The sequence below is a fragment of the Mobula birostris genome, chromosome 32, assembly GCF_030028105.1.
Source record: "Mobula birostris isolate sMobBir1 chromosome 32, sMobBir1.hap1, whole genome shotgun sequence".
Taxonomy (NCBI): Eukaryota; Metazoa; Chordata; class Chondrichthyes; order Myliobatiformes; family Myliobatidae; genus Mobula; species Mobula birostris.
Genome location: NC_092401.1, coordinates 21143556 through 21163674, shown reverse-complemented (window position 1 = coordinate 21163674; position 20119 = coordinate 21143556). Strand labels below are relative to the sequence as shown.

General features: G+C 43.9%; 1 protein-coding gene across 1 annotated transcript in view; it reads left to right on the top strand.

Moving 5' to 3' along the window:
* The window catches only part of rdh8a (retinol dehydrogenase 8a), a 56183-nt gene extending 39370 nt beyond the window's left edge, over positions 1-16813 (top strand). Inside the window, exons 5-7 of the mRNA XM_072248162.1 lie at positions 3346-3439; positions 9495-9678; positions 16586-16813. Of these exons, the coding sequence (XP_072104263.1) occupies positions 3346-3439; positions 9495-9678; positions 16586-16813 (506 nt within the window). The remainder of the gene's footprint in view (positions 1-3345; positions 3440-9494; positions 9679-16585) is intronic.
* Positions 16814-20119: the final 3306 nt, after the last annotated feature.

The window sequence follows — 20119 nt, the reverse complement described above, 5'->3', positions numbered from 1 at the left end:
TTGTGGTGAGCGTTCTGAAATGGGCTAGAATATTCAGATTTGTGTTTTAGTGAGGTATGGTTCAAAGCCACTAAAATTTCTCCCTGCTTGGATTTTGAGACTCTGAACAGCAGGTACGTGCTCACCCCTGGTAGGGTACGGGTTCGTGCCTGACAAGAGAACCCAGCCCGAGCGACAAGTCTGGATCCTTCTGTTACTCAAAGCCCAGAAGCCCAACCAACCCTAAAGATCACTGATCATGTGTCAATGTTATTTATTCACTTATTTTTGAAATATATATATTTGCAATTTGTCTTCTTTTGAACACTCATTGTTTGTCAGTCTTTGTAGAGTTTTTCATTAATTGTATTTTTTTTTGTTTTCCTGTGAATGCCTGCAAGGAAAATTAATCTCAGGGTGATAAATGCATATCTACTAAATAATGTATTTACTTTGAACTTTGAGATCAACTTGATCCAAAGACGCTCTCCTTTTTTTCCCTTTATTGGCCTTTCTGCCCCACAACTTAAAGCAAGTTTCAAAGGTACTTTTTCAAATTTGTTCATGGGATGTGGATATCAACAATTTAGCAATTCAACAATTTAACAATGCCGACATTTATTGCCCATTTCCAATTGCCCCCTGAGCTGTGGAGGCAGCTGCTAGTTGACCATATTAGTGGTACACATGTAGACCAGCCCAGGTAAGACTAGTGGATTGCTTCCCCGAAAGGCATTCAAATCATATTCAGGGTCATATATTAATCACGTCTACATTGAAATGAACCATTTGTGTTAACAACCAACACAACCCAAGGATGTGCTACGGGCCACACACGTTAAGTGTTGCCACACATTCTGGTGCCAACGTAGCATACCGACAACGTACACAGAAACAACACACGACAGAAAGGAAAAGCACGGAAAAGAAAACTTCTCCTGACCTTGGTGAGGGGGCAGAGGAATGGAAGTTATTCTTTTTTTTTTCAAAGATCAGCCACGTGCATGGTTGGCAGAATTGCCTTTCAAACTCTGCAGATTCTGGGATCTAGAGTTTTGGAAATGCAACAGTGTGGCCGTGCTGTTCGGTGAGTTACGGGATAAATCCAAAAGACACAGCTTAATAATCAAGATTCTGGCTCCCCTCTTACCTCTTCTCGTCTGTCCATCACCTCCCTCTGGCGCCCCTCATTTTTATTTTTATTGTCACTGACATTAGTTGTGAAATTTGTTGTTTTGTGGTAGCAGTACAGTTCAGCCATTTCACAATAAAAAATAGTGAAAAGGAGGAATAGTGAGGTGGTGTTCATGGACCATTCAGAAATCTGAAGGCAGAGAGGAAGACGCTGTTCCTAAAACATTGAATGTGAGGCTTCAGTCTCCTGTGCCTCCTCCCTGATGGTAGTAATGAGAAGAGGGCACGTCCCGGACAGTGAGGGTCCTTAACGATGGATGCTGCCTTTCTGAGGAATCACCTTTTGAAGATATCATTAGTGACCCAGATTGGGTCTTAGGGCAATCAGCAGATTCATAATAATTGTATAGATGGCAAGATTTTCCTTATATACTGATTTCTATATATAAACTGGGACCTTCTTAGTGTAAGAGGTTCAGAGTACTGTATATCCAGGAAGGTTTCTTAAATCAATATGAGAGTCCAGTTAAAGGAGGGAGCGTACTGGACATGGTGTTGGGTAATGAGCCTGGCCAGGTGACTGACCTTTCAGTCGATGAACAGTTAGGGAACAATGACCACAGTTCCTTCTCTTTCAGGATAGTTATAGATAAGGATAGGTATAGTCCTTGTGCGAGAGTTTTAAGACGGAGTAGGGCAAATTACGAGGGCATTAGGCAGGAACTAAGAAGTGTTAATTGGGAACACCTTTTCTCTGGCAAGTCCATTTCACACATGTGGGGAGTGCACAGTCCCAGGGCCTGCTGGGATTTACCTCGGGTTATTGAAGGATGCAAGAGACAAGATTGCTGGGCCCTTGACCAGTATCTCTGTGTCCTCTCTAGCCACAGGCAAGGTCCCAGCGGACTGGCGAGTGGCTAATGTACCTCCTACTTAAGAAGGGAACAAGGGAAGATCCTGAGACTATAGACTGGAGAGTCTCACATCAGTTGCAGGGAAATTGCTGGAGAAAATTCTTAGGGATAGGATATATGAGCATTTGGATACCCATGGGTTAATTAGGCAGCACAACTTTGTGTGTCCCTAATCAGCTTGATTGAGTTTTTTTTGACGAGAGAGATTGATGAGGGTAGGGGGATGTGAGGAGTAAGTTTTTTACTCAGAGAGTTGTGAGTGCCTGGAATTCGTTGGTGGTAGACGCAAATCCATTAGAGTCTTTTAAGAGGTGTTTGGATAGACACATTTTTATAAGGAAGATAGAGGGGTCTGGACATGGTGTAGGTAGGAGGGATTAGTGTTTGGCTGGGTGTTTTTGATTTGCTTTTTAGTTGGTTCAGCACAACATTGTGGGCCGAATGGCCTGTTCCTGTGATGTACTCTTCTATGTCCTATGTCTTATTTACTCAAGTTTAAAGTCCCACAGTACCATGTTGGATTTGACACGTATCTCTTGAACAATAGTGCAGATCTTTGATTGCTGGTCAGGTAACTATCGTTACGCTGTCGTACTTCTCAGATTTAGTTTCTTTGGACCCGACTGCGTATAAGCATGCAAATGATCCCTGCAGCAGCATTAAGAAAGGTGTCATGGGACACAATTCTCCATGTCTGTGTCAGTAGATACATCAGCTTCATAGGAACCTGTGGGAATGTTGAGGAAACTCTTCCTACTGTCTTCAGAGGCAGGAACATGAAAGCACCTTGGTGAATTCTTGTAGCTCACGTGTCAGGAAAGCGGAAATATTTGGGGGGGAGAAGTTCCATCTTGCTTGTCACTGCTAAATAGATGCCAAAATTTGGTTAGCCTTTTTCTGGCGGTTTGATGTTTATCTTTAGAAGCTTTATGTATGACACAGGGCTCTGGCGTTGAACACCTAATGGGATTTTTCTTTTCTCCCCACTTTTCTTACTTAGTAGGGGTTTTATCTTTAATCACAAAATTTTTTCAATCTTTGTATAATTTTTTTTCTTGAGACATTGTAAGTGTTGTTTACTTCAATGTACTCGTGTTTATTTTGGAAAAAAATAATAAAAAGATTTGAAAAGAAAGAAAATTTGGTTAGCCAATTATGTTATTAATTTGATTACTTTCTTTTATTTGGTTCAGCACAACCTTATGGGCTGAAGAGCCCTTCCCTGTGCTCTACTGTTTTAAGTTCTATATTGAAATTGCAGCTGAAAAGTCATTTAGTCTTGAAAATTCACAAATAAAATATTCTTTCTTTTGCCCAGGGATTATATTCAATGATGTCTATGCTGCCTCCAAGTTTGCCTTGGAGGGATTTTGTGAAAGTCTTGCCGTTCAGCTTTTGAAGTTCAATATACAGTAAGTGAATATCATTACCAGTGTGTACAAGAATAGTTTTAGTTTGCTCAGAGCTGTTCAGCATGAGTCCATACAGTGGCTTCTTCAAGAAATGTTTGTGAATCTTATTTGTAGCCAAATACTTGTGTAGTTGATGTATGGATGGTCAACAGTCAATTGGTTGTGGGCCCGCTGTTGCAAATTTCAGACCCCTGGGCTAGGGGTGACCAGAGCCTGGTTCAAGCCATGGTTAGTTACTGTCACATGTATCAAGGTAGGGACCATAACACAGGAGCAAAATTAGGCCATTCAGCCCATTGAGTCTGCTCTACCATTTCATTATGGCTGATTTATTATCCCTCTCAACCTCAGTCTTCTGCCTTCTCCCCCTACCTTTTGAAACCCTGACCTATCAACCTCCGCTTTAAATATACTCAATGACGGCCTCCACAGCTGTCTGTGGCAATAAATTCTACAGATTCCCTACCCTCTGGTAAAGAAATTTCTCCTCACCTCTGTTCTAAATGGGTGTACTCTAATCTGAGGCTGTGCCCTCTGGTCCTAGACTCACCCACGATATGAAACATCCTCTCCATATCTATCAAGGCCTTCCAATATTTGATAGGATTCAATTAGATCCTCCCCTCATTCTTCTAAACTCCAGGGAGTACAGGCCCAGAGCCATCAAATACTCATATGTTAATCTTTTCATTCCCGGAATCATTCTCGCAAACCACCTCTGGACCCTCTCCGATGCCAGCACGTTTCCTTAGATAAGGGAGCCAACACTGCTCACAGTACTCCAGGTGCGGTCTTACCAATGTCTTATAAAGCCTCACCATACAACCATGCTCTTATATTCTAGTCCTCTCAAAACTAATGTTAACATTGCATTTACCTTCCTTACTGCTGACGCAACCTGCAAGTTAGCCTTTAGGGAATTCTGCACAAGGGCTTCCAACTTCCTTTGAACCTCTGATTTTTGAATTTCCACCCTGTTTAGAAAATTATCTGTGCCTTTATTTCCTCTACCGAAGTGCATGACCAGTCACTTCTCTACATTGTGTTCCATCTGTCACTTCTTTGCCCATTCTCCGCAATCTGTTTGTCCTTTTGCAGACTCCCTGCTTCCTCAACACCACCTATCTTCATATTGTCCACAATTATGACCACAAAGCCATCACCCAAATGGTTGACACACAACGTGAAAAGAAGTGGTCCCAACAATGACCCTTGCGGAGCACCACATGTCACGGTTAGCCAACCAGAAAAGGCCCCTTTATTCCCACTCTTTGCCAGTCTTCTATCCATGCTAGTACCTTTACTGTAATACCATGGGCTCATATCCTGTTAAGCAGCTTCATGTGTGGCAGCTTGTCAAAGGCTTTCTGAAAATCCAAGTAAACAACATCCACTGATTCTCCTTTGTCTCTCCTAATCTGTTATTTCCTCAAAGAATTCCAACAGATTTTTCATGCAAGATTTCCCCTTAAGGAAACCATACTGAAGTTGGCCTATTTTATCATTGTGCCTCCAAGTACCCTGAAACTGCATCCTTAATAATGGATCCCAACATCTTCCCAATCACTGAAGTCAGGCCTACAACTTCCTTTCTTCTGCCTCCCTCCCTTCTTGAAGAGTGGAGGGACATTTGCAATTTTCCAGTCCTTCAGATCCATTCCAGAATCTAGAAATTTGTGAAAGATCATTACTAATGCCTGCACAATCTCTTCAACCACCTCCTTCAGAACCCTGGGGTGTAGTCCAGGAGACTTATCTACCTTCTTCTTAGTAATAGCAACTACACTCACTTCAGCTCCCTGACAATCTTGAAATTCTGGCAAATTGCTAGTGTCTTCCAAAGTGAAGACTGACACAACATATTCCTTAAGCTCATCACCATTTCTTTGTCTCCCATTACTACCTCTCTAACATCATTTACCAACAGTCCAATATCAACTCTCTCTTCTCTTTTACTCTTTGTATATCTGAGAAAACCTTTGGTATCCCCTTTTATATTATTGGCTAGCTTACCATTATGTTTCATCTTTTCTCTTCTCATGGCTTTTTAGTTGCCTTCTATTTTTTTTTAAAGCTTCACAATCCTCTAACTTCCCACTAATTTTTGCTAAATGCCATGCCCTCTCCTTTGCTTTAATGCTGTGTTTTACTCTCTCCTTATCAGCCACTATTGCCTCACCCTCCCTTCAGAAAACTTCATCATCTTTTGGATGTATCTATTCTGCACCTTCTGAATTGCCTCCAGAAGTTCCAGCCAATGCTGTTCTGCCTTCATCCTTACTAGTGTCCTCTTCCAAATAACTTTGGCCAGCTCCCCTCTCATGCCTCTGTAATTCCCTTTATTGGACTGGAATACTAATACATCTGACCTTATCTTCTCTACCTCAAACTTCAGGGTGAATTCTATCATATTTTGACTACTGCCTTCTAAAGTTCCTTTACCTTAAGCTCCCTAATCAAATCTGATTCATTACACAACACCCAATCCAGAGTTGCCTTTCTGCTAGTGGGATCAACTACATGCTGCTCTAAAAAGCCATCTCAGAGGCTTTCTACAGATCTCTCGCACCAACCTGATTTTCCCATCTACCTGCATATTGAAATTCCCCGTGACTATTGCAACATTGCCTTTTTACCCCTGCATTTCCTTATCTCTACCACAAGGATTCTACATCTTCCAATCCTGTGTTACATCTTTCTAATGATTTGACTTCTCTTTTTAAGCAAAGAGCCGCCTCATCCCCTCTGCCTACATGTCTGTCCATCTGATACAATGTCTATCATCGGATGTTAAGCTCCCAATTATGATCTTCTTTCAGCCACGACTCCATGATGCCTACAATATTGTACCTGCCAATCTCCAACTGCGTTACAAGATCATCTACCTTATTCCATGTACTGCATACGTTCAAATACAACACCTTCAATCCTGTATTCATTTCCCTTTTCGATTGGCCCCCATGTTACACTTCAACTCATCCTACTGACTGCAATTTTTTCCCTATCTTTCCTCACAGTGTCACTACACACTGCCATTACTTGTATACCAACTGCCCCGGCTTTAGCCCTCTTGCTCTGGTTCCTATTCCCCTGCCAATTTCATTTAAGGTCTCCCCAACAGCTCCAGAAAACCTGCCCACAAGGATATTGGTCCCCCTCGGAATCAGATATAACCCATCCTTTTTTCCCCAGAAGAGATCCTAATGATCCAGAAATATGAAACCCTGCCCCCCTGAACCAGTTCCTCAGCCACGTATTCATCTGCCAAATCATCACATTCTTACCCTCACGGATGGGTGACACAGTCAGCAGTCCAGAGATTACTAGAGTGGACAGCTTTACGTTCTGCACAACATCATTCCATGCATAAAGCACATTGAGGTGACACTAAAGGAAAACATTAACTGAATTCAGAATATGGTGCAGTGCCTGGTGCAAAGGCCGTGCCGAGGTAGACAGTGATCAGGAGTTCATTCTCCTACTAGGTTGACTGTTCTGTAATCTTATAACATGGGATAGAAGTTGTCATTGACCCTGGTGGTATGTCCTCTCAAATGTTTATCTCTGACAGAAGGGGAAAGAGAAGGGAAAATGACCGGGATGGGAGAAACACAATCAGGTTTATTATCACTGACGTATCGTCAAGAAATTTGTTATTTTGCAGCAGCGGTATAGTGCAATACACAAAAATAGTACTGTAAGTTACTACAAGAAATATAAAAAATATAAATAAGTAGTACAAAGGGAGCAAAGTAGTCAAAGGATCAAAGCAAACAAGAGGAATTCTGCAGATGCTGGAAATTCAAGCAAAACACATCAAAGTTGCTGGTCCTGACGAAGGGTCTCGGCCTGAAACGTCGACTGTACCTCCTCCTAGAGATGCTGCCTGGCCTGCTGCGTTCACCAGCAACTCTGATGTGTGTTGCAAAGGATCAAAGGATCATTTTATTGTCAAAGTATGCATGTACAATACAACTCTGATATTTGTCTTATCCAGCTAACCATTAAGTACAGAAAGACCGTGGGTGTTGATGGAAGAAAAGACATCAACTCCTCTTCCCCCCCACTCCACCCACAGCAAAAAAAAAGCGACAATAACAGTCCCCAGCCCTGTCACTCACATAAAAATAACAGCTGTTGTGATATACTGGGGTTCTGGGGAATGAATGGAGTTTAGTACTGGAAGGTCTGGGAAGCAGTTAAATGATTTCCTTTAACAGGATCTCAGCTCAAGGAAGCACAGTAAAAGCAGGATCTGCAAGTACCTGATACTGAATGCTCCTGAAAAAAATAGAGCAAGCACAAGTGGGGAACTTTGTTGTTGCAAAATGACACTGAAGTTATAATAATGTATTATGTTGGGGTAAGGGGATTTCAATCCTGTCGTCCATTGGGAAGGAGGTAGGGGTCCCACACCACCAGGGTCAGGAACAGCTATCAGACTCCTGCAGCAGTGTGGATGAGTTCACTCACTTCAACACTAAACTGATGCCACGACCTGAGAACTCACTTTCAAGGACTCGACAGCTCATGTTCTCAGTGTTTGTTTGTTTATGTAGTATTTGCACAGTTTGTCTTTTGCACATTGGTTGCTTGTTAGTCTTTCTGTGTAGTTTTTCATTGATTTTATTTGTTTTTTCTACTACGAACACCTGCAAGAAAATGAATCTCAGGGTATTATATGGTAACATATACATACCTTGATAATAAATTTACTTTGAACTTTACAATAACAGTTCTAGACTAGCTTCTTTTACCTCAGCATAGCCTCCTTTTTGAATTGCAATGGGAGGCGTTCAGCTAACAGAGAACCTGGTTCTTCCACAGGTGACACACACAAAATGCTGCAGGGAACTTAGACCAAGTAGCACCTACGAAACAGAGCAAACAGTCAATGTCTCGGCCCAAAACGTCGACTGTTTCCACTTTTCCACTGCCTGCTGAGTTCTTCCAGCGTTTTGTGTGTATTACCTTGATTTCCAGCATCAGAAGATTTTCTCATTTGTTTTCCTCAAGTGGGCTCATCCCTCCAGGGTCCAGCAACTTATCTATGACATCCCCTTGCCCTGCAGTTCCCCCAATCCCACTGTATTGCTCTGACTCGAGCACGCTCAGACCTCCTGAAATAAACCTCCTTTCTCAACTCGGCACTTGTTCGCCAGTGCCAGAGCTGCGTGCTAATCTACCTTACACTCGTGGACAGGATGTGGAGCTGGGCTGAGAAGTGGCAGATGCAGTTCAATAGAGAAAAATGTGAAGTGGGTTGCGTTGGAAGGTCGAACTTCCAATAGGGTTACAGGGTTAATAGCAGGATCTTAGGAGCGTAGAGGCACAGAGTGCTCTTAGGCTCCATGTCCATAGATCCCTCAAAGTTCCCATGCAGGTCGTGGAGTGGTTAAAAAGGCGAATGGTGAGTTGGCCAGGGGATTGAGTTTCAGACTCGCAAGGTAATGTTGCAGTTCTATGAAACCCTGGTGAGACCACACTTGGAATATTACGTTCAGCTCTGGTCACGTCATCATAGTAAGGATGTGGAAGCTTTAGAGAGGGTGCAGAGATTTGCCTGGATTAGAGCGTGTCTTATGAGGATAGGTTGACAATAGGGCTTTTCTCTTTGGAGCAAGGGAGGATGGGAGGTGACTTGATAAAGGTGTGCAAAATGGCAAGAGGGATAGATGGAGTGGTCAGCCGGAGCTCAGCTATTTCCCAAGAGCAGTAATGGTGACACATGATGTTTAGGGTGTTTGGAGGAAAGTATGTGTGGGGCGGGGTGCGACATCAGAGGTAGATTTTCTACACAGGATCATAGAAAGTGCTGGCTGGAGTGGTGGTAGAGATAGAAACATTAGGGATATTTAAGAGACTCTTAGAAAGGCACATGGATGAAAGAGAAATAGAGCGCTATGGGGGAGGGAAAGGTAAGATTGATTTAAAGTGGGTTAAAGGGTAGGCACAACACTGCGGGCTGAAGAACCTATACTGTTTATGTACTTGTACTCCTCCCTGAAGCATACAACCAACTTCAAGATATACTTTTTTCTCCCCCCCACCCCAGTGTTTCACTGATTGAGCCTGGCCCTGTGAACACAGAATTTGAAATGAAGCTCATGAAGGAAGTGTCACGCTCAGAATTTCCAGGAGCGGACGTGGAGACGATCCAGTACTTCAAAGATGTCTACCTGCCCGCGGCTCATGACATCTTTCTGACACTGGGGCAGAAACCAGACTCCATTGCTAAGGTAAGGTCTTGTCAAAAATGGTTACAAAACAAGTTACAGACTTAGAGTTTTGCTCTTAAAGACAATTAATTCTGAGTAAGAGTCTTATCTTTTTCTGTTCACCATTGTAACATTCATTGGTTCTGTTCTGGTGGTCTTTATTTGTAAGAGTATCTGCTAATGTGGTGGGGTGGGTTGTATAGTGCATAACAGATTATTGTACTGCAAAATCTGTTGAAGTAATTGGGCAAACCAAGCCATAACAGCCTCGGTCAAAACAGGGTAATTTCTTTATGTAGTGATTGATACAAATGGATTAGAAAGTACAACATTCAACATTACAGCACAGTGCAGGGCCTTTGGCCAGACATGCAGTACTGACCTTTTAACTTATTCCAGGATCAATCTAAGTTTACCCTCCTACACTGCCCATAACCTTCCATTTTTCTTTCATCTATGTGCTTACCTAAGAATCTCTTAAATGTTGTTCATGCATCAGCCTCTGCCACCTCTCCTAGCAATGCATTCCAGGCACCTTCCACTCTCTCTGTAAAGGCAAATGGATCTCCCCTAAACTTACTTACCACTATTCGCCTTAAAAATGTCTTCTGTTATTAGCTATTGCTGCCCTGGGGGGAGAAAGTGTTGGCTGCCCACTCTATCTATACCCCTCATCATCATCTTATAGACACCTCTCTCGAGTCACCTCTCATCCTCCAACCTTTACTTGTAAGACATTCTCTAATCCAGGCAGCATGCTGGTAAATCTCCTCTGCACTCTCTCTAATACTCCATTTGTGGTCTAACCAGAGTTTTACAGAGCTGCAACATTATCTCATGGCTCTTGAACGTAATCCCCTGACTAATGAAGGCCAACACACAACACGCCTTCTTTTCCATCCCATCAACTTCTGCGGCAGCTTTGAGGGATCTGTGGACGTGGACCCCAAGATCCCTCTGCTTCTCCACACTGCTAGGAGAGCGGGTTCCTACGACCCCGAATGCCTTTGGACTGCCAATTGTGCACCTTCGAGCTTTGGCTCCAGCCTGGACCTTGACCACCAGCGCCTCCAGGCTGAGATTTTACTCGTTGCTACTGGGGCCACAGGTTCCCCTTCCCCACCACCAGTCTCCAGCCCCACATCTTTCAGGACCCACCGTCACCTCTTGGGTCCTCAGAGCCTCCAACTTACTCCTACCCCACCTTCCCTGAATACCCCAACCCTCCCCCTTCCTTTGATGCCTTCAACTCTCCTTTGCCCTTCAATCCCAGCTCCAGTCTCTGCGATGTCTTCACCATTCCCTCTGACCTTCCCCTCTCTGAGGCAGAACGTTCTGTCCTCAGCAAGGGCCTTACCTTTGTTCCCCTTCAGTGAGTATAGCGCCTGCCACAACGTCGAGCCCTCCTTCTATCACCTCTATCTCTGAGCCCACTTTGTTGGCAAGAATTCCTACTCCCCACAGTGATGACCCTTTCCCTAGTCTTCAACTGTCCTCCTCTTCTTGGACATCCCTCTCTGCCCACTCTGGATCTTTTCATCTTGAATTGCTGACAAGATATCAAATGTCTCGACTTCAGCGCTCATCTCTCCTCCTTAAACACATGCTGAACACACTGCCCTCCACTCTCTCTGCACCAATCCCAACCTTACCATCAAACCCACAGACAAAGGGGAGACCTATACCTTGTTGAGGCCAGGCGACAACTCATAGACACCTCCTCATACCTACTCCTCGAGGAGGACTCCACTCTACACCATCAGAAAACTGTCTCTGACACTATCACCGACCTCATCTACTCTGGAGAATTCCTATCCACTGCCACCAAACTCATAGTTCCCATATCCTGCATTGCTTGCTTCTACATCCTACCCAAGAGCCACCAACCTCACTGTCTGGGTAGGCCTATTGTCTCTGTCTGCTCTGCCCCACTGAACTCAAGTCCTCATACCTCAATTCCGTTCTATCCCCTTGGTTCAGTCCCCTCCTACCTACATCCATAACACTTCTCATGCTCTTGATCTCCTCCATAACTTTCAATTCCCTGGCCCTCACCACCATGGATATTCAGCCCTATACACTTCTAAGCCCTCATCAAGAAGGTCTTAAAGCTCTCCACTTCTTTCTTGACACAAGAACCACCCAATGCCCCTCCACCACTACCCTCCTTTGTCTGGCAGAACTGGTCCTCACTCTCAACAATTTTTCCTTCGCTCTCCTCCCACTGTCTCCAGACTTGAGGGGTAGCCATGGGCACATGCATGGGCCTCAGCTATGCCTGCCTCTTCGTTGGCTTTGTAGAACAGTTCATGTTGCAAGCCTTCTCTAGTAATACTTCCCAACGTTTCCTCCGCTACACCAATGTCTGTACTGGTGCTGCGTCATCACACATGCTGAGCTCATCAATTTTATCAACTTTCCATCAAGCTTCCACCTTGCCCTTAAATTCATTTGGTCCATTTCTGACCTCTCCCTCCCCTTTCTTCATCTGTCTCCATCTCTGGAGACAAACTTCTACTGACATCTTTAATAAACTTACCGATTTCCATGGTTATTTTGACGATATTTCTTCCCACCCTATCTCCTGTAAAAAAAAATGCTATTCCCTTTTCTCATTTCTGTCACCTCCACCACAATTGTTCCCAGGATGTGGTTTTCCTCCCCAGGACATCTGAGATGTCCTCCTCCTTCAAAGGATAGGGTTTCCCTCTCTCCACTATTGCTGCTGCCCTTGCCCACGTCTCCTCCATTCCCCGAACATCTGCGCTCACCCCATCTTCCCGCCACCGCCACAGTGATAGAGTTCTTCTTGTCCTTGCCTACAACCCCATGAGCCTCCGCAACTTCTGCAACCTCCAAAGGGATCATACCACTAAACACATCTTTATCCCCCTCCCATTCTGCAGGGATCGCACCTTCCGTAATTCCCTTGTCTCTCCCGACTAATCTCCCTCCCAGCCCTTGTACCTGCAAGCACCCTAAGTGCCACACCTCCCCATCGCCTCCTCCCTCACCCTCCATTCAGGGCCCCAAACAATGCTTCCAGGTGAGGCAACACTTCACCTGTGAAGCTGCCGGGGCCGTCTGTTGTCTCCGGTGCTCCTGATGTGGCCTCATCTACAATGGTGAGACCCATTGTAAACTGGGGGAAACGCTTCGTTGAGCACCTCCACTCCATCCGCCAGAAGTGGAACTTCCCAATGGCCAAACATTTAAGTTCCGATTCCCAACCCCATTCCCATGTCGGCCCACGGGCTCCTTCTGGGCCAAGATGAGATCACCCTTATGGTAGAGAAGCAACACCCTATATTCAGTATGGAGAACTTCCAAGCTGATGGCATGAATATCAATTTCTCCATTCACCACCTTCCTCTTCCTCTACTCCCCACTCTGGCCTCTTACATCTTCTCACCTGCCTATAACTTCCCCTGGGTCCCCTTCTCCTACGGTCCACTCTCCTCCCGGATTCCTCCTTCTCCAGCCCTTTAACCTTTCCCACCCGCCTGGGGTTACCTATTAGCTTCCAGCTAGCCTCCTGCCCTTTTTATTCTGGCATCTTCCCTCCTCCTTTCCAGCCCTGATCAAGGGTCTCGGCCCGAAATGTTGACTGTTTATTCATTTCCGTAGATGCTGTCTGAACTGCCGAGTTCCTCCAGCATTTTGTGTGTGTATTGCTACAAATCCTGCCATTAACCTTCTAACTCTGCCTTCAAGTTTGACCATTTAAAGTGTACTACTTCACACTTTTACAGATTGAACTCCATCTGGCCAATTTTGTATCCTGTCAATGTCCCGTTGTAACCTATGACAATCTTCTACACCAACCACACTACCAACCTTCGTGTCATCCTCAAAATAACCCACCCTTCCACCTCCTCATTCGTGTCATTATATGCTGCAGGGACTATCTGGCCCTGCTACTCTGTGTGCCGAGTATCAAGTCGTAGCCACCCCCAGGCCAATGCCTTTGGCACTGAGATGAATTCAGACGGACAGGTTGTATTGTTCTGACAGACATTTGCGACATCTTCTGCACTGAACCTGTCAGATCAAAGAACTTAACAGGAGAAAAACTTCGAAGAGTTTCTTAAAGCCTTCTGGGGTGCGGGGAAGAAGAGTACAATATCCCCACAAATTCAGAGCATGGAAGCAAATCATCCTCATTTTAGCAAATGCTTAGAAAAAGAGTATTTGAAATAGTTTAATGTCTCCTTTCAGCAAATATTATTCATCATAATTACATAGAGAAAACATCTTAATTCACCATGATATCCCCATTAACTTTCCTATGTTAATCAAGGTGAAAATTAAAGTTGGGTACATACACAAAAGTGAAATACTGCAGAGGTTGAAAATCCAAAAATAATATTGGTGAGGAAAGAAAATCAGCATCTACTCTAGGTTAATGTTTCAACTCAACTACTTCTTACAGTGGTAGGAAAAGTTAATTAAAAATTTACTTTATTTAGAGATGCAGCCCAGAGGTGAGGGCCATGGATTAACCATGGATATTGTGTCCAAGCTGTGGAGTACGCAAACCAGGGAAGTACGATATGGAGAACAAGCTGTTGCCCATGTTGCAAACTCCCCCTCTCCACACATCTGATGAACCCAAAGGAACGGCAGAGACTGATACAGTTCGGTACCAGCAGCGCCACTGGAGTTGCGAAACAGTGTTGAACTCAATGTAGGACTGCTCCAGATTTTTCCCTTGGGGCTTACTCCCAAAGTCTTCCCCATGAGTGGGTATAGCCACAAGACAGCAGAGGTTTGAGATCAGAGTTTTCCTTCTCCTAGATGAGCTGCCAACCACAGCTGACAAGCCCTAACTGCCAAAGCGACTGGTTTTAAGGTGCTAGTAACCTGCCTTTGCCCCTTCTCCTGTCAGTAGAAATGGTTCCCCTGGGGTTAGTAGCCAAGCCACACGTGAAGGCCAGGAGCTGGACTTGGTTGTCAGAGGCTATTTGAGGCGCACACCATTGGAAGCATTTAACAGGTAGTGGAAGCTTGTTCCCACTACCGCCTCTGGCTTAACAACCTTACAGCCCAGCAAACTGTATGCCCAGCAGCTCACCTCTTTAACCTTAGCCTAATCATAGGTTAATTTACAATGACCAATTAAACTAACCAGCAAGTCTTTGGACTGTGGGAGGAAACTGGAGCACCCGGAGCTCACGGGAAATACTTACAAGCGTAGAATTGAACTCTGAACTTCCACGGCCCAAGCTGTAATAGCGTTGTGCGAACCGCCATGCCACCGATTTCAGAGTGTAGTAGGAGCAGGTGATAGAGGGATACAGCATGAAAACGTGTCCATGCGCAAAGTTAAGGTAGTGTCTATATGCTACCATATACTACCTGCAGATTCATTTCCTTGTGGGCATTTACAGGAAGAAATACAGAGTTTACAAAAACTATGCAGAAGGGCTGACAACCAACGTGCTGACTATTAAGCACCAAGTTTTATACTTGTATTACCTGAATTCACTTAACTCTCCCCGTTGCAGAGCGGACTACAGGATTCTCAAGCAGATGTATACAGCCGTCGTTGCTTCACTCGCGAAATGGGGCTCGGGTGGGAAGGGAGAAGGTGAAAGGGCATTGTGTGTGGCTGTTAGTGGTGGAATATTTAAACAGCTCATTTTATGCCTCTAATATTTAAGTTTTAAATGGGCAAATCAAAATATTTTCAAAATGAGTAAAACTGGCTGGTAGTGTTGGGCTAACACTTTCTGGACCAATGTTACTCATTATTCAAACATTATTTTTTTTGATACGTAGTAGCATTATCAATTTTCCTGTCAACCCAAAGAATTAAGGGAGCCTTGACTTTGGCTGCAAACCTGCTCATGTTCCTGACCCCCTGGTGGTTTGGAGCCTAAACCTAGCTCTGGTTAGTTACCAGGCTTATAACCCAAGGAATTAATTAATGTTTCAGGCTTGAGACCCTTGGGCAGTTCTGAAAAAGTTTTATAACTGAAACATTACGCTCCTTTTCTATCACTGCCTGACCTGCTGAGTTTTCAGAAGAACTACCTCATTGTTTTCAAAGATTCAAGATTCAAAAAACTTTATCGTCATTCTAACCATACATCAGCTCTGCAGGGCAGAATGAGACAGCGTTTCTCAGGGGCAGTGCAATCATAACATGACAAACACAACACTAAATAATAAACATAACAATAAATAATAAAACACAACAGCCACATATCACTTATATCAGTTATGGGTGTCCAGTGCAAGTTAGAAGTGTCCAAAGCAGAGTCAGGTAGAGCAGCTATTTAGCAGTCTGACTGCCTGTGGGAGGAAGCTGTTTAGTAGCCTTGTGGTTTTAGTTTTGATGCTCCTGTAATGTTTGCCTGATGGCAGAAGAACAAACAGTTCATGGAGAGGGTGTGAGGGGTCTTTAATAATGTACCGTGTCTTCTGGAGGCATTGACTCTGAAAGAGGTCCTGGACAGAAGGTAGGGAGACCCCAATAACCTTCTCTGCTCCCCTAACCACCCTCTGCAAGGATTTTGTTGACAGCACTGCAGCTGGAGTACCAGGTTGTGATGAAAAAGGTCAGCACACTCTCAACCACGCCTCTGTAGAATGTAGTTAAGATGTTAGTGGGGAGTGATGCTTGTTTAAGCTTCCTCAGAAAGTGCAATCTCTGCTGGGCCTGTTTCACAATCCCAGTGGTGTTCCTGGACCAGGTGAGATTGTCCGAGATCTGCACCCCAAGGAACTTGATGTTTTCCACTCTCTCCACTGTGGAGCCGCTGATGCTGAGGGGTGTGTGCTCAGGCTGAAATAAAAGTTAATGATGGTTGACATGTGGAAGAGGTTTAAAATTGTTCCAGTATAAAGGTAGTAGGAAAAGTGATCATTGACCAGGACTAAATCAATAATTTTTGTATTTCACTAATTTTCCTTTTTTCACAAGGCGACCATCAAAGTGATGAAAATGGAACAACCAGTATTTCGGTACCAGACCAACATGCTCTACACACCGTTGACGGCAATGAAGTATGCTGACAATACGGGAAATCTGTCTGTTCGAAGTTTTTACAACCTGCTTTTTAATCATGGAACTCTCTTCAAGATAAGTTTGAACTTCCTCAGGCTTATCACATGCAGATGCTTCCGCAATGGGGCAATTTCACCGGACTGACAAAAAATGTGGAAAATTAGCTTTCAGGACAGACCAAAGTCATTCATAAGACATAGGAGCAGAATTAGGCCATTGATTCTACTCCACCATTCCTCCATGGCTGATTTAGTATCTTTGTAAGCCCCACGCTTCTGTCTTCTCCCCATAACCTTTGATGCCCTTACAAATCAAGAATCTGTCAACCTCCACTTTAAATATACCCAATGACTCTGTCTCCACAGCTGTCTGTTGCAGTAAATTCCACAGATTCATCACCCTCTGGCTAAAGAAATTCCCACTCATCTCTGTTCTAAAGGGATGTCCTTCCTGGACTCGCCCACGATAGGAAGCATCCTCTCCACATTCATCTATAGTGGCATTGCCTTTTGTATTTCTGTGCAAGATGTTCAAGTTTTTTAGTGCTTATGTAAATAGATTTTATATATGAATTCTATAAAGGTAACAAAATATTGACAGTAGGTTTCTTTGTAAGAGTAAAATAAAAGATCTGCTGGAGGGACGCGGCAGGTTGAGCAGCATCTGTGGGAAGAAAGGAATTGTCAGTGCTTTGGGTTGAAACCATTCAACAATCCCTTTCCGTGGACACGAGATTCTGCAGATACTGGAAATCCTGAGTAATACATACCAAATGCTGGAGGAACTCAGATCAGGCAGCATCTAGGGAAAGAAATTAAAAGATGATGAAGGGTCTTGGCCCAAAACGTTGACTATTTATTCCTTTCGAAAGGCAATTCCTTTCCTCCTGTAGATGCTGCGGATCGACAGCAAATTGATCGTTGCTCCAGCTTTCAGTATATCTGCTATCTCTTGTCTCTTAATTAGTGGAATTTTTGATGCTTTTGCAATTTGGTTAAAATCTAGGAGCTGAATTAACACAACAGGAGGCTTTAAACTAGATTTGCAGGGGGATGGGAACCAGAATGCCAGAGCTGACAGTGTGGCTGGGGTGAAAATAAATGATGTTGAAAGTTTAAGGAAATCCGCTGATAGAATGGTTGTGAGTGGTGGTAAAAATCTTCTGAGGTGTATATATTTCAATGCTAGGAGTGAAGGCGGATGAGTTGAGGGCGTGGATTGACACGTGGAATTATGATGTTGTAGCAATTAGTGAAACTTGGCTACATGAGGGGCAGGACTGGCAGCTTAATATTCCAGGGTTCCGATGTTTCAGATGTGATCGAGGCAGAGGAATGAAAGGTGGGGGAGTAGCATTGCTTGTTAGGGAAAATATTACAGCAGTGCTCAGGCAGGACAGATTAGAGGGCTTGTCTACTGAGTCCTTATGGGTGGAGCTGAGAAACAGGAAAGGTATGGCCACATTAGTGGGATTGTATTACAGACCACCCAATAGTCAACGAGACTTGGAAGAGAAAATCTGCAGAGAGATAGCAGGCAACTGCAAGAAACAAAGTTGTGGTGGTAGGGGATTTTAATTTTCCATACATTGATTGGGACTCCCATACTGTTAGGGGTCTAGATGGTTTAGAGTTTGTAAAATGTGTTCAGGAAAGTTTTCTAAATCAGTATATAGAGGGATCAACTAGAGGGGATGCAATATTGGATCTCCTGTTAGGAAACGAATTAGGGCAAGTGACGGAAGTCTGTGTTGGGGAGCACTTTGGTTCCAGTGATCATAACACCATTAGTTTCAATTTGATCATGGACAAGGATAGATCTGGTCCTAGGGTTGAGGTTCTGAACTGGAAGGCAGCCAAATTTGAAGAAACGAGAAAGGATCTAAAAAGCGTGGATTGGGACAGGTGGTTCTCTGGCAAAGATGTGATTGGTAGGTGGGAAGCCTTCAAAGGGGAAATATTGAGAGTGCAGAGTTTGTATGTTCCTGTCAGGATTAAAGGCAAATTGAATAGGAATAAGGACCCTTGGTTCTCAAGGGATATTGCAACCCTGATAAAGAAGAGGGAGTTGTAAGAAATGTATAGGAAACGGGGTAAATCAGGTGCTTGAGGAGTATAAGAAGTGCAAGAAAATACTTAAGAAAGAAATCAGGAGGGCAAAAAGAAGACATGAGGTTGCTTTGGCAGTCAAAGTGAAGGATAATCCAAAGAGCTTTTACAAGTATATTAAGAGCAAAAGGATTGTAAGGGATAAAATTGGTCCTCTTGAAGATCAGAGTGGTCGGCTTTGTGCGGAACCAAAGGAAATGGGGGAGATCTTAAATAGGTTTTTTGCGTCTGTATTTACTAAGGAAGCTGGCATGAAATCTATGGGATTGAGGGAATCAAGTAGTGAGACCATGGAAACTGTACAGATTGAAAAGGAGGAGGTGCTTGCTGTCTTAAGGAAAATTAAAGTGGATAAATCCCCGGGACCTGACAGAATGTTCCCTCGGACCTTGAAGGAGACTAATGTTGAAATTGCGGGGACCCTGGCAGAAATATTTAAAATGTCGCTGTCTACGGGTGAAGTGGCTCATGTTGTTCCGTTGTTTAAAAAAGGATCGAAAAGTAATCCGGGAAATTATAGGCCGGTGAGTTTAACGTCGGTAGTAGGTAAGTTATTGGAGGGAGTACTAAGAGACAGAATCTACAAGCATTTGGATAGACAGGGGCTTATTAGGGAGAGTCAACATGGCTTTGTGCATGGTAGGTCATGTTTGACCAATCTGTTGGGGTTTTTCGAGGAGGTTACCAGGAAAGTGGATGAAGGGAAGGCAGTGGATATTGTCTACATGGACTTCAGTAAGGCCTTTGACAAGGTCCCGCATGGGAGGTTAGTTAGGAAAATTCAGTCGCTAGGTATACATGGAGAGGTGGTAAATTGGATTAGACATTGGCTCAATGGAAGAAGCCAGAGAGTGGTGGTAGAGAATTGCTTCTCTGAGTGGAGGCCTGTGACTAGTGGTGTGCCACAGGGATCAGTGCTGGGTCCATTGTTATTTGTCATTTATATCAATGATCTGGATGATAATGTGGTAAATTGGATCAACAAGTTTGCTGATGATACAAAGATTGGAGGTGTAGTAGACAGTGAGGAAGGTTTTCAGTGCCTGCAGAGGGACTTGGACCAGCTTGAAAAATGGGCTGAAAAATGGCAGATGGAGTTTAATACTGACAAGTGTGAGGTATTGCACGTTGGAAGGACAAACCAACGTAGAATATACAGGGTTAATGGTAAGGCACTGAGGAGTGCAGTGGAACAGAGGGATCTGGGAATACAGATACAAAATTCCCTAAAAGTGTCGTCACAGGTAGATAGGGTCGTAAAGAGAGCTTTTGGTACATTGGCCTTTATTAATTGCAGTATTGAGTAAAAGAGCTGGAATGTTATGATGAGGTTGTATAAGGC